This window comes from Andrographis paniculata, unplaced genomic scaffold (genome assembly GCF_009805555.1).
Source record: "Andrographis paniculata isolate CXL003 unplaced genomic scaffold, ASM980555v1 Contig95END, whole genome shotgun sequence".
Lineage (NCBI taxonomy): Eukaryota > Viridiplantae > Streptophyta > Magnoliopsida > Lamiales > Acanthaceae > Andrographis > Andrographis paniculata.
In genome coordinates this window covers 917,028-932,070 of record NW_026137634.1, presented here as the reverse complement: position 1 = coordinate 932,070, position 15,043 = coordinate 917,028, and the positions used below count along the sequence as shown (strand labels likewise).

The 15,043-nt window shown below is 30.3% G+C and overlaps 3 protein-coding genes across 3 annotated transcripts; 2 read left to right on the top strand and 1 right to left on the bottom strand.

Moving 5' to 3' along the window:
- The first annotated feature begins 394 nt into the window (after nucleotides 1–394).
- On the top strand, nucleotides 395–5,597 carry LOC127243191 (GDSL esterase/lipase At1g28580-like). The gene is made up of 5 exons (XM_051263084.1): nucleotides 395–726; nucleotides 1,405–1,650; nucleotides 4,234–4,385; nucleotides 4,547–4,823; nucleotides 5,228–5,597. Exons 1-5 carry the CDS (start codon nucleotides 432–434, stop codon nucleotides 5,482–5,484), a joined length of 1,227 nt encoding a protein of 408 aa, XP_051119041.1. The 5' UTR covers nucleotides 395–431; the 3' UTR covers nucleotides 5,485–5,597.
- Nucleotides 5,598–5,939: 342 nt separating this feature from the next.
- On the top strand, nucleotides 5,940–9,469 carry LOC127243190 (GDSL esterase/lipase At1g28580-like). The gene is made up of 5 exons (XM_051263083.1): nucleotides 5,940–6,278; nucleotides 6,618–6,863; nucleotides 8,160–8,311; nucleotides 8,419–8,695; nucleotides 9,075–9,469. The coding sequence occupies exons 1-5, from the start codon at nucleotides 5,981–5,983 to the stop codon at nucleotides 9,329–9,331; spliced, it is 1,230 nt and encodes a 409-aa protein (XP_051119040.1). The 5' UTR covers nucleotides 5,940–5,980; the 3' UTR covers nucleotides 9,332–9,469.
- Nucleotides 9,470–12,040: 2,571 nt separating this feature from the next.
- Nucleotides 12,041–14,238, bottom strand: LOC127243406 (tubulin beta-1 chain-like). Its single transcript, XM_051263404.1, has 3 exons — nucleotides 13,845–14,238; nucleotides 13,487–13,756; nucleotides 12,041–12,965 (listed from the first exon to the last, which is right to left on the bottom strand). The coding sequence occupies exons 1-3, from the start codon at nucleotides 14,236–14,238 to the stop codon at nucleotides 12,280–12,282; spliced, it is 1,350 nt and encodes a 449-aa protein (XP_051119361.1). The 3' UTR covers nucleotides 12,041–12,279.
- Nucleotides 14,239–15,043: the final 805 nt, after the last annotated feature.

Below are 15,043 nucleotides of genomic sequence, written 5' to 3'. Positions count from 1 at the left end.
GGTCCACTTAAGCGTGGTTTGGGAGATTGGATTTTAAATCCAATATTCATCCTATTTTTTTCCCCAAAAATATTAAATCAAATACTTATTTTTTATTTTTTATATTATATCAAAAATCAATTTTACATTCAAAACATCACATCGACACCTATTTATATCACATCATACAACTATTCAAATTCAAAATTTTTATTATTTAAATCTCGACTCAAAATCCAAACCCCAAACAAAGACACCCGTAATGGCCAGTCTGATCCAATAAGTCTAAACACAAATTTATTATACCCAATCGATTTTGAATTGAATTTAAAATTTAACACTACAACAAAGCTTTGTTTCCATTAAAAATCATATCTTGTCGACACAAACCCCCCCCCCCCCCCCCCCCCCCCCCCCCACACACACATACATTTGACCTTCATTCACCTTCCATGGCTGCTTCTTCTTCTTCTTCTCCAAAGAAACCAATTCTTTCTCCACACTTGTTTGCTATTTTCTTGGCAACAATCATATTATTACCATCAAATACACATGCATCTTTGAGAGAATTCAAATCCATAATTAGTTTCGGCGATTCATTGACCGACACCGGAAACCTCGCCCGACTCTTCCCATCGATCGCAGCCTCCGACCTCGGGAATTTTTTACGCCTCCCGTATGGCGAAACCTTCTTTCATCGCCCCACCGGCCGGTGGAGCAATGGCCGCCTCGCCATCGACTTCATTGGTAAATATATATACATACATTATATATAGCATAGGTATCTTGAGGTTAAACAGTACTCTCTTCGTTCCTTTTGAAATGGTGATTTGAAGTTTTATAGTAAATTAAAGAATAATAGTATTTTATTAATTAATAAAAGTGTGTAAGATATTTTGATATTTTTGTTTTTAGTTTTTTTGTTTAAAGTAATTTTACGTGTGTAATGGTATTTTTGTAATTTAAGTAAAAGTTAAAAGGTATTTTGGTATTAGTGTAAAATTACTTTTTCTAAAATTAAAAAGAAATACTTTGAAACGAGACAAACGAAAATGATAAAAAAAAATGTATTTTGAATTAGGATGAATGATAAAAAAAAATGTATTTTGAATTAAGATGAACAGAATAAGTAATAAGTTTATCCTCTCATCGTTCAACTTCTATTATTTTAAAATATATTTGTATAATTTTTAAATAATTATTTTTTTTATGAATTGACAAATTCACTATTTATAATAAAGTAAAGATTAAAAATAGTAAATAAATAAAGAGTAAAAAAAATAAAATTTAAGTTTTAAAAAAAATTACTACGTTTCAAATATAAAAATAAGATATTGGTTTGTGTACTAAGGAGAGTATATAATATATGTTTAAATAATAATTTGATCTGACTTTCTAATAATTTTTTTTTTTTTTTAATTGTAGCTCAAAAATTTGGGCTTCCATTTATAAGGCCGTTTGTGGGAAGCTGCGCCGACGGCAATGCCTCCGGCTGCGCTAACGATGATTTCCGGCACGGAGTAAATTTTGCGGTGGCCGGAGCTACGGCATTGGATAAAGATTTTTTCGATACATATGGTGTGGAAATTCCATTTCCATCTGCATCTCTTGACAATCAATTGAATTGGTTCGAGCATCGATTTTTGCCCGTTGTTTGTCCCGAACCTCAAGGTAAGAACATACGATAGATAAAATTATATTATTATTTTTTATAAATATGTTTTTAATATTTGCTGCCACATTAAAATAAATAAATAAATAAATAAATTTGCTTATATAAATATGTTTTTAATATTTTACATCACATTAAATATTAATTTTTTTTTATTATTATTTGAAATTTTGTAAAACTAACTCCAAGATCATTTATGAAAACAAAATCTTGATAGGGTGTTTTATTTCAAGGATTTCAAAGATTTTTACTATTTTCTTAAAAATATATTACAGCAAATTTATATATATTATATTAAAAATAAATTTTATATTTAAAATATTAAATTAATATATATTTATATCATATTTATAATTATTTTATTTTAAAAATATTATTATTTAAATTTTAAATTTATAAGTTGGTGCGACGTGCAAGCATGTGCCTTTATAAGAGTAGGTACAACGTGCAATGTGCAAGTATTAATTGTTATTATTTTATTATTCATTCTTACTTTTATATATATTTCACAAAAATTAGTATTAAGTAAATAAATTTTCATTTTTGTAAATTAAGAGAGTTACCGCATTTTTTTAAATGTGGAAAATATTCAACATAGATTTTTACAAAATAAATTATGTGTTGATGATGTAGAAACAACAAATTGATTTAATATATTTAATAAAAAAATAATTTGTACACGGCCGCCCGTCGCTCCTACCGATTGAATGGTCCGGTGAAGTGTTCGGATTGCGACGACGCGGGCAGATGCCTGCGACATCGCGAGAAGTCTACTGAACCTTATATTTGATTTGATTTTGTAAATAGATTAATACAAACATAATCAATAACTTATATCATTTTTTTAAAAAATAATAAATTGTATAATAAAATTTTACTTTATTTACTCATATAAAATAATTTGAAGTAAGATGAGGTATATGTAATATCTATAATTATATTTTATCTAATATATTATATTAAATATATTACTATTAGTTATAAAACTCTTCTTCTTTTTTTTTTTTGATAAAACTCATTTATTTGATTTATTTGAGTGAGCCCCCACTCATTAATGCGTATGTATGTATAATGAATTAAAAATTAATAAATAAAAAATAAAAAAATAGAGTCATAATTGGCCAAAGTCATGTAAATCTTCCGTTATTATAATAGAGTAGGTATGTGTGGGGCAAAGAAAAATAGTAATAATAAAATCATAATTGTCACATTCTATTTCTAATAAATTGATTGATTTTAAATATTTTTAATAAATAAAAATTAATTAAATTAAATTTATAGGGTTTGTTTGTTTAGACGTTTTGATTTTATTTTTTTTATGTGAAATGTATAAAATTGTATTAGTAATATAAAAAAATAATATTTTATATTGAATACTATTTTTTTTAAATGATAAAATATATATTAAAATGATTTTAAGAAAATAAAATTGAAAGGACAAACTTATACTCCCTCCGTCCCAGATATCGTGACTTCTAGACTGTAGATTATCCTATAATATAAATAATTATAAATTAAGATTAAGATAACTAATTAGTTTAATTAAAATTAAAAAAGAATAAAAAATTTAAAATGAGATTAAAGTGTGTAATTATTTTCCAAAAAAGAAAATTGACATGGTATGTGGGGCGGACATAAACGGCAACGTAGACATGGTATCTGGGACGGAGGGAGTAACATTTACATATCGGATTTATTCAAAATTTTCTTTTTTTTTCTTTAAATAAATATTTTTATCTATAATTAAAAATTTTATTTTTCTAATAAAATTAGTTTATATTAATTACAAACAAAGAAATAAATATATTTTATTTACTTGTATTATTTATAATTTTAGTTTTACAAAATAATATCTATATTGTATATATTAAAATATAAAATGTAAAATATTTAAATATATATTCTAATTCTTTTAAATTATATATTAATTTTTATCTTAAAATTATCACCAATATTATTTATATAAAAAATTAATAAAATAATATTATAATTCACTATAATTAACTCATGACCAAAATTATTTCTGAAAAAAAAAAATGCATTAACGTTTCTATTATGATTAAATATTTAAATAATCATGCACGTACAGGAAACATGACCTAAATCCTAATTAAATAATGAAATTATATAATAATTAAGAAATGTCGACTTGTTACCTAATCCATTTATTTAATTATATATAATACTAAATGAGCTTGTAAAATGATTAAATATATTGATACAGAAAATCAATAGAATTTTTATTTTATTTTTAAGGAAAAGATTTTGCTGCATGTTTTAGTAATTAAGTCGTACCAAAATTTTGTTTGTTCAATTGTCATTTTTATTTTCTTAATTTTTTAAAGCATTTGATAAGTTTAAATTGTCTTCAATTCGATTTGAAAAAATAAAAGTTCAAATAAATATTAATTCTTCTGTCCCAATATCTTAATTTGCTATATTTATCTTGACATAATTTTTATGATTTAGGTGGTATAATTAATTTCGATAGTTTTTTTACTATTTCTTGAAATAATCTTATAAATTATATATATATATATAACATCGTAAATTAGAGATTTGAAAGTATTTCATTTATTCAGATTGCAAAACATATATCGAAAACACATTGTTCTTCGTTGGAGAGATCGGAGGGAACGACTACAATTACGCTTTAATTCAAGCCAACAAAACTCTCGAAGTGGCTCAAGAATTCATCCCTTATGTCGTGAAAATCATCGCATCAGCCGTTGTTGTAAGAACTCGGTCCCAAACACCATAATAGTCTTTTTTATTGCATAACTAAAATTCAATCTCACTTAGTTCGCAATTTATATAATTTTTACTTTATTATTATTATTTTTTTGGCAATGTATATGATGTAACAAAGCTAAGAATCCATGAATGTATGTATAGGACCTAATCAAGCTTGGAGCAAAAACCCTAATTGTTCCGGGGAACTTCCCGATCGGGTGTACTTCTAAATACCTCACAGTATACCAATCTTCGAACAAAAGAGATTACGATCCAAAAACAGGTTGTCTGAATTGGCTGAACGAGTTTTCACAACAGCATAATCGAGCTCTTCGATCACAGCTTGGCTGCATCCAAAAGAGAAACCCTAATGTCGCCATCATTTATGCAGACAATTATGGTGCTTCGATGCGCCTCTATCGCAACCCCAAAAAATATGGTAAATTCACTTCTCCACTCGATCTATTACATATATACATATGCATTCTAATATTGATCCGAATATCGTGATAAACGAATATTCGAATTTAAAATAATGTTAAGCAATTCTATTTAGGAAAATTGCAAATTTAATGTTATACATATATTTAATTATCACTCTTGTTTTGTTTTCTTATCCTATACCTTTGAATATGTATTGTAATAAAATATATATTTTTATAAAGATTCGACATATTAGTCTATGATAAAATAACTTCATTCATAGTTCAACAATTCTTCATATAATTCAATATATTTCTTCTAATATAATTCAAAAGAATGTATAAATTATTCGTTAGCTCAATTTTAAAATAAATTCAATAAATAACTAATTCTCTTTCGACGTTATTTATTTTTATATAGGATTTTCGAGATTAGGAAGTCTTTATGCATGTTGTGGAGGGGAAGGTCCTTACAACATTAGTTTAACAACGAATTGCGGCAACCCGGGATCTTACACATGTCCGGATCCGTCGATGTACATTTGTTGGGATGGTTTGCATTTTACGGAAGCGGCTAACAGACACATAGCCAACATTTTGGTCGAAGAATCCTTTGATGGTCCGACTCTCATTGCTGAAGGACACCGTTGTTCTTCTGATATGTACACTGATATTTGATGTACGTATGTGATAATAAATCATGACATATATGTATCAATAATTATGATATATATTATGTGGACAACTACTCAATATATTGTTCATTTGCAATAAAATATCTTTTGTGCTTAATTAAATGGTATTTAAAAAAAAAATCTCATTTGCTGTATTGTATATATATATCAAATTTACATTGAAAATATGGTGGATATATCTGATTCGGTTATTTTTAAAATATAAATTAATTTAATCGAATTAAATCATTTTTACATAAGATGGTCATTTAATACGGTATCAGAGTTTTTAATCTTGATGACCGTAATATCATTAGACACTTATTGGGGATCTGGTCCAATTAATTAAAACCCAAATTTATAGTACAAAATACAATCTTGGATTGAATTGACTTGAATTTAAAATTTGAAGGCACATCAAAGTTTTCTTACCATTAAAAACTCAATCTTGTGGACACAAATGCACACACACATGTACATTCGACCTTCTTTCACCTTCCATGGCTTCTTCTTCTTCTTCTTCTCCAAAGACACCAGTTCTTTCTCCACACTTGATTGTTATTTTCTTGGCAACAATAATATTACTACCATCAAATACACATGCATCTTTGAGAAAATTTAAATCCATAATTAGTTTCGGCGATTCTTTGGCCGACACCGGCAACCTCGCCCGAGTCTTCCCATCATTAGATATCGCCTCCGACCTTGGGAACTTCCTACAGCTCCCTTATGGCGAAACCTTCTTTCATCGCCCCACCGGCCGCTGGAGCAATGGCCGCCTCGTTATCGACTTCATTGGTAAATATATATATATATATATATGTGTGTGTCTTGGTGTTAAGAAGTTTATATATATTGGGTTTATATTTTGTGTTTAAACAATAATACTATTTTTTTTGTGAGAAAAAATTATAAAAATTGTATAACAAAAAAAAAAAAGAAAAAACAGGTATGTTTGTTTGGGAGATTTTGAAAAATCTCTATAATTCTTTTAAAAAAATTTTCTGGAAATATCAAATTAAATATATATTAAATACTAAAATTAGTTTTGTATTCAAATATTACAGTAAATATTTATTTATATTACATCAAATATACCCTCTAGTGTTTTTTAATTTTTTTTTACTTGGTTTGCAGCTCAAAAATTTGGGCTTCCATTTATCCGGCCGTTCTTGGGAAGCTGCGCCGACGGCAATGCCTTCGGCTGCACTATCGATGATTTCCGACATGGCGTAAATTTTGCTGTGGCCGGAGCGACGGCATTGGATAAAGAATTTTTCGATAAGTATGGGGTGGAAATTACATTTCCATTTGCATCTCTTAAGAATCAGTTGAGTTGGTTCGAACATCAGTTCTTGCCTGTCGTCTGCCTTGAACCTCAAGGTAAATAACATACAATAAATAAATAAAATATATGTATAAATATTATTTGCAAATTTTAAAACAATTGATATAACATTTTATTCTATCACAAGCAGCAAAATATTTCAACTTATGAACCATCTTTTTTTTTTTTTTAGAGAATTGGTCAATATTAATAATAATAATTACGTTTATATTAGAAGTTTTAGAATGTTTTTTTTTAAAAAAAAATATATATTAAGAATTGGGACATAATCAACATAAATGTTGAGAGCTCCCCTTTTAACTGTCTTTAGTTAAATTTATAATTTGAGGGGTTTGGACTTTTTGAACTTATAGATTAATTCAATTTATATTAATAATTGTGTCACAATAGGACCCCCAAATAAATAAATTGGTAACTTATGAGTGGGTGCAACGTGCAAGCATGTCCCTTTAAATAATATACATTTACTATCGAATTTTTTATTTTATTTTTTAAGTAGATCATCTTGAAAATAATATTATATATTTCTTGTAACTTCAATAATTCTAAATTTATATGTACACTCACATGTATCTACGAAAAGTGATGTATATACGGAGATCATAAGTATATATCATACACATAATTAAAATAATCGGAACAAATATATAATTATTTCTAGTCAAATTAAATATAGTAAACCTAGCTAAAATTTCCAAAATAATTTATAAAAAATTTACCTTTTAAATGACCAAAATTATATTTTTTTTAAAAAAATAATTGCATTACTATTTCTATTATGATTAAATAATCGTGCACAGGAAACATGACGTAAATCCTAATATAAAATTATATCTGGGGTAATAAATAATCAATGTGGATCTGTTAATTACCTAATCCTTTTTATAATTATTAACCAAAATATTAATAAATTAGCTGATTTGAAAAATGATTAAAGATCTTGATATAGAAAATCAAGAGATATATATATATATATATATTTTTTTTTTTCTAATGAAAATATTTTTTGCTGCTTGTTTGATCAAGTCGTATTAATTTTTGTTTGTTCGATTGTGTCATTTTTAATTGTTTTTACTTAATTTTTTTTCCTTTATTGTAGTTTACTTTGATAAGTTTTAATTATCTTCTTAATTAGAGTTAATTGCTCAAGCACAAGCAATCGTGAGTAATTAAATTTTACATAAGAATCCTTTTAGGGTAAAAAAAAAAAAAAAAAAACGAAAAAAGAAAAAAAAGCCTATCTTTTAATGACAGAAGTAAAAAATAAAAATATTCTAAATTAGAAATAATAGTAAAAGATTGAAACAATTATTCTCGACTACTCAATTCAGATTGCAAAACATATCTCGAAAACACATTGTTCTTCGTTGGAGAGATCGGAGGGAACGACTACAACGACCCTTTCTTTAAATCCAACAAAACTCTCGACGTGGTTCAAGAATTCATCCCTCATGTCGTGAAAGCAATCACTTCAACCGTTGTTGTAAGAAACTCGATCTCCAACACCATTTTATGGCATAAATATAATTCGATCTCACTTAATTCGCAATATATGATTTATATAACAAAGCTAAGAATCAATGAATGTAGGAGCTGATCAAGCTTGGAGCAAAAACCCTAATTGTGCCGGGGAACTTCCCCATCGGGTGTAATTCTAAATACCTCACAAAATACCAGTCTTCGAACAAAAGTGATTATGATCCAGAAACAGGTTGTCTAAATTGGTTGAACGAGCTGTCCCGACAGCACAACATGGCTCTTCGCGCACAACTCGGTTGCATCCAAAACCAAAACCCTAATGTCGCCATCGTTTATGCAGACAATTATGGTGCTTCTATGCGCCTCTATCACAACCCCGAAAAATTTGGTAAGTTCACTTTTCCACTCGATCCATTCATAATTTTAAATGAGTACACATATATATATGTATGTACATTTTTTAAACTTCTGATACTTCTTATGTCCGTCAAATTTATTCTTTTTTTTTATCCGTCTGTTAAATTTATCTCATTATTATATTTGAAAAAATAAAAAGAAAAAATTCATATTTATCAATAGTAATTTAAAAAATAATAATAATTCATCAAATACATTTTTTTCTCACATAAAATTACACGAAATACCAAACTTTTACTATTTTTAAAATTTTTCAAAACTCCAAAATTTACAAACCTTCATTTGTTAGCTCAATTTTGAAATAAATTCAATGTGTAATCCAATCTCTTTCGACATTTAATTGTACGTAGGATTTTCGAGATTAGGAAGCCTTTATTCATGTTGTGGAGGTGAAGGGCCATACAATATCAGTTTAACAACAAACTGCGGCAGCCCGGGATCTTACACATGTCCGGATCCGTCCAAGTACATTTGTTGGGATGGTTTGCATTTTACGGAAGCGGCTAATAGACACATAGCCAACATTTTGGTCGAAGAATCCTTCGATGGTCCGACTCTCACTGATGAAGGTTACCATTGTTCATCTGATATGGTCACTGATGTTTGATCATGTATATAATCTAGTATGATTATTACCTTTGTGTCTTGTTAAGAATATTGATATAAAGACGATGCAAATTGTACTAATGATCTGTAACTCGGGATAATTCTTCTCCGTGCAAAATTTAATTAAATCCGCATATTTTGTGTCAATTATTATCATGTGTTATATGTACATACAATATATATATATATTGTATTGAGATCAATCATAACTTGGATGAACTATTATAAACAACATCTTAATCATCAGATAGTAATATTAATCTTGCTGGATTAGTTTTAGTCAACATATTAACGAATAAACGATCGCCATGTATATACAAAGAAAATTGAAATATTATAATTATGTCTATAAACTTTGTTATTTATGATGTTTTAATTTGGTACCTAAGAAAGTAGAAATTCAAGACCTGAGATATAATTAAGAATAAATAAATAACATACAAAATAAAAGATCATCGTTGATTGTAAAAATATGACTAAATTATTTACCATAATATACATAGGACGTAAAAATTTTCCCAAGTAGCATGTTTAATTCACAGTTACTTACTTTATATAATTATTTATCAATATAGAAATTAAAATAGTTTTCTATTATATCATTGAAATTGAAGCTGACAAAAACTGACCCGATACGAAATAATTGGGTTTGGGTCAAATATTTCAATTCAATTATGTATACGGGTTGACACGAATTCGAGACGATAATAAACGGGTCAGGTTGAGTTGAGATTCTCAACTCGAACCCGACACGACAATCTATTAATTTTCTCATAAATTAATTTAAACTAAATTCAATTTTAAATAATTCAACCTAATTTACTCTCAAACCAATAAAAACTAACATAACACGACAACAAATTATTTAATTTAAATAAAAAAATTCAACTTAATAATGTATACGGGTCACAAGTCAACCCGAACCCGACACGATAATAAACGAATTGGGTTAAAATTAAGTAATTTAACCCGTTTAAAGTATTCAACCCGACACGAATAGACCAGACCCATTGCCAACTCTAATGGAAATAACTCAAATGTTTTATTATTATTATTATTAGGGTAAACTATTTTTTTAGTCCCGTAATTGGACCCCCTTATCATTTTAGTCTCGTAAGTGAAGCCTATCGCAAACTAGTCCCATAAGTGAAAAATTTTCGCTGTTTTAGTCCTCCGGCACCGGAGACGCCCGCGTGGCTCGCCGGAGGTGACGTGTCCACCAGGTCAGCGACACCTGGCGCTGACCTGGCTGACACGTGGATTTTTTTTTAAAACTTATTTTTAATTTATTTTTAATTTTATTTATATTTTTTTAATTTGATTTAATTTTTAAAAAATAAAAAAAAAAATCCACGTGTCCGCCAAGTGTCGCTGACCTGGCGGACACGTCACCTCCGGCGAGCCACGCGGGCGTCTCCGGCACCGGAGGACTAAAACAGCGAAAATTTTTCACTTATGAGACTAGTTTGCGACAGGTTCCATTTACGGAACTAAAATGATAAGGGGAAAAAACAATTTACCCTTATTATTATTATTATTAATGATTTGTTATGCAGCGGAACATATGGACCCAACAACCGTTGAAATTACTTGCTCCTTAGGTCATAAAGAAAAATACGTCCATTTTTGCATTTGTATCATAGAAAATAAGCATATTTTTTAAGTAAAAATTTATATTCTCTCCGTCTAATGTATTTTGGGCGTATTAATATAGATACAAAAATTTAGATAAAGTATAATTAGTAAGTAATTAATAAGTGTATTAATAAAAATAATTATTGTATAATAAAAATAATTGTGAATTAAAATTAAGATAACTAAATAGTTTAATTACAATTAAAAAAATTATAAAATTTAAAATTTAAAATGAAATTTAAAATGTATAATTATATTTCTAAAAAAAAGGAATGAACAAATTATTTGAGACGGACGAAAATAAAAAATAAGGACAAATTATGTGAACAGAGAGAGTAATCTTTTTTTTTATTACTTTTAAATAATTTTTTTCCTTTTCCTTTTTGTTATATAAGACAAAAATATACTTCCTCCGTCCCGCAATAAGGGTGCATTGGCTTTTTTGTGTATTGATATTTGAATATTAATTATGATATCAATACGTAATACAAATCAAGAAAAGAAAACAAAAATATGTTTATTAGTCTCTTATAATACATATACAATGATATTTGTCGAGTAAATAATTCAAATATAAGGATATTTTTAATGTTAAATACAACTAAATGACAACCTTCTTGCGGGACGAAGAGAGTATATTAAGATATACAACACAAAAAAAATTTATTTTTAGATGTGAGACTATTTTTATCTCAACACTCTTATGTACGAATATGATCATATTTCTCAACGAAACTATTGTAGTCTCATCTTCATCAAGCTTGCTCACAATTTAGAAAATAGTACATGAATGTTGATCAGTCGAGTCAGTATTGTGTTGATTTGATCGAGTCAACATAAGTTATAAAAGCGACAAACATATATTAATACATATTTCAACAAATTTATAATACAAACATATATTATATCATAATTCAAACATATACTATCTTATAATACAGTATATTATATTATAATTTAGCATAGATCACCCCTATAAAATTCGGTTATATCAGTACCATACTAACTTGACACAATACGCAGCCTTAGAAATATGTGCAGCCTTAAATATATGCAGATATGAATGAACAAAATAAAACCATAATAACATTTGTAAGAAATCATATAATCATATACTGTAGTATGTTGTAACAATATTTCATATACAATAAAATTAAATAAGGACACAATAATCCATAATATAATAGAATCAAGAGCTTCTTCACACATTCATGGATATCATGATTTGAGATAAAAATTATAGTATATATATAAATAAATAACCGATGAAATAAAATAAAATAAGATAAGATAAAATACGACGAATCATCCAATTTAAGGATTCACTTCTTCTTCCTCGTCCTCGTCCTCGTACCGGCCGTCATCGTCGTCATCGGCGGTGGCATCCTGGTACTGCTGGTACTCGGAAACCAAGTCGTTCATATTGCTCTCGGCCTCCGTAAACTCCATCTCGTCCATCCCTTCCGCCGTGTACCAATGCAAGAACGCCTTTCGCCGGAACATCACCGTGAACTGCTCCGACACCCGCCGGAACATCTCCTGGATCGACGTCGAGTTCCCGACGAACGTCGACGACATCGGCAGCCCCGTGGGCGGCACGTCGCAGACGCTCGACTTGACATTATTCGGGATCCACTCGACGAAGTAGGACGAGTTCTTGTTCTGGACATTGATCATCTGCTCGTCGACCTCCTTGGTGCTCATCTTCCCCCGGAACATCGCCGACGCCGTCAGGTAGCGGCCGTGGCGGGGGTCGGCGGCGCACATCATGTTCTTGGCGTCCCACATTTGCTGAGTCAGCTCCGGGATCGTCAGCGCCCGGTATTGCTGAGATCCACGCGACGTCAGCGGCGCGAAACCGACCATGAAGAAATGGAGGCGCGGAAAAGGGATCAGGTTAACGGCTAGTTTCCGGAGGTCGGAATTTAGCTGCCCCGGGAATCGGAGGCAGCACGTCACGCCGCTCATCGTCGTCGATATCAAGTGATTCAGATCGCCAACTGCGGTTAAATATACAGAGTCTCTGTGGATTCAGGTCGTTACTTAAAAGTGTTCGACAAAATGCCTCAAAGAAAATGGACTTAGAGTTCATTGTATATTTGTGTGAAATATACAACAAATGAATTATCATTGTTACCTATTTTTTTTATTAGAAAAAATTATTCATAATTTTATTGTGATTATGGAACTCAGCTTTATTCTAAAAAATATTGTATGAAATTTTTCTATAATTTCGAAATTTAATGTAAATTTTTACTATATTTTTTAAAATTGCATAATTCTACTTTTTATTTTAAAAAATATTGCATAAAATTTATTATACAGATAAAAAATATTTTCTCATACAATTTTTAAAATACAGGGCAAATTTTAAAATCCCTAGAGAGTTAAAGAGCTATTTTACCTTTTATATTATTTATAATTTGAAATATTGAACAATGTGTTTTAAATATAATATTTTTTTTAAAAAAAATAATAATAATATTTTATTAAAAAATTATATATGTAAAAAAAAACTTACAGCTAGGATTGGTGAGCTTGAGGGTGCGGAAGCAAATGTCGTAAAGAGCCTCATTATCAAGGACCATACACTCATCGGCGTTTTCCACCAACTGGTGCACCGACAGCGTCGCGTTGTACGGCTCCACCACCGTGTCCGACACCTTCGGCGACGGGAACACCGAGAACGTCAGCATCATTCTGTCCGGGTACTCTTCCCTTATCTTCGATATCAGCAGCGTCCCCATCCCCGACCCCGTCCCTCCCCCCAGCGAGTGGCAGATTTGAAACCCTAATTCCCCAATTCAATTTCATCATTTCTAATTCATCGATAAATTCATCGATTCAATTTGCTAATTCGTTCTCTTCTTAGTTCTTACCTTGCAGGCAATCGCAATTCTCCGCTTCCTTCCGAACAACATCCAGCACCGAATCGATCAATTCCGCTCCCTCAGTGTAGTGCCCTTTCGCCCAATTGTTGCCGGCGCCGCTCTGCCCGAACACGAAGTTGTCCGGCCGGAATATCTTCCCGTACGGCCCCGTCCGGAGGCTGTCCATCGTTCCAGGTTCCAGATCCATCAGCACAGCTCGAGGTACGTATCTTCCGCCGCTAGCTTCGTTGAAATACACATTCACTCTCTCAAGCAGCACTCCTGAATCCCCTACGTAATTTCCTAAAGTATCGATCCCGTGCTCGTTGCAAACCACTTCCCAAAATTTTCCCCCAATTTGGTTCCCGCATTGCCCTGCTTGAATGTGAAGAATTTCCCTCATCTTGTCGGTGAAAAATTAGGGCTTTGGTAGTGTGTGGGACGATGGTAGAGAGATAGATAGATAGATATAAAGTTGAGTAATTTGTTTATCTATTTGCTGTTTGATTGAGACTTTGATATTTTGTTGTTGTTTTTGTTTGTGTGTGTATGTGAATAATAGAATTAATAATTTCATGTGGGCATGTCTAGCTTCTTTATGCCGCCATGGCCAAAGCTTAACAAGTAACTGTGAGCTGGATTGGATTAATTCGATCCCAAAATTGATGGGAGACAAGATGTGTAGCACAACTAATCTCTACATGATGTATGTTTCTTGCCTTTGATTGATTGATGGCTGACCCTTGTTTCATTCATTAAATTAAATAATTAATCAATAAAGTTTTCACCACTTTGTTGATTTTGTTTTTACATCTGGGCTGGTGGGGGTGTTTGTGCTTGTTTCATTCTTTGGTAAAAATTGGACGATTATGAAGAGTGTCGAATTGGGATTCCAAATCAAGTAGGGCCAAAGCTTTTAAATCTCCAATTATTGAAGACAGGAGTGTGATTAGTTGTTGGATTGGTAGTTATGTCTTTCTCCTCCCTCAAATCTCCTGTTTCCATAATTGCTGCTAAATGCTAATGGTGTTCATCAAGAACTATATATGTGTGTGTTTGTGTGTGTGTTGAGATTGATGGGTTGGTTTTGTACAAGTTGGTGCTGCCGACAATACTGCTGAAATCTGTGGAGTGATTGCATGCATTCTCTACGGTTCTGATTTGTTACGGTTCGCTGCAGTCACATCTCTTAGGCTTAATTATTGTCC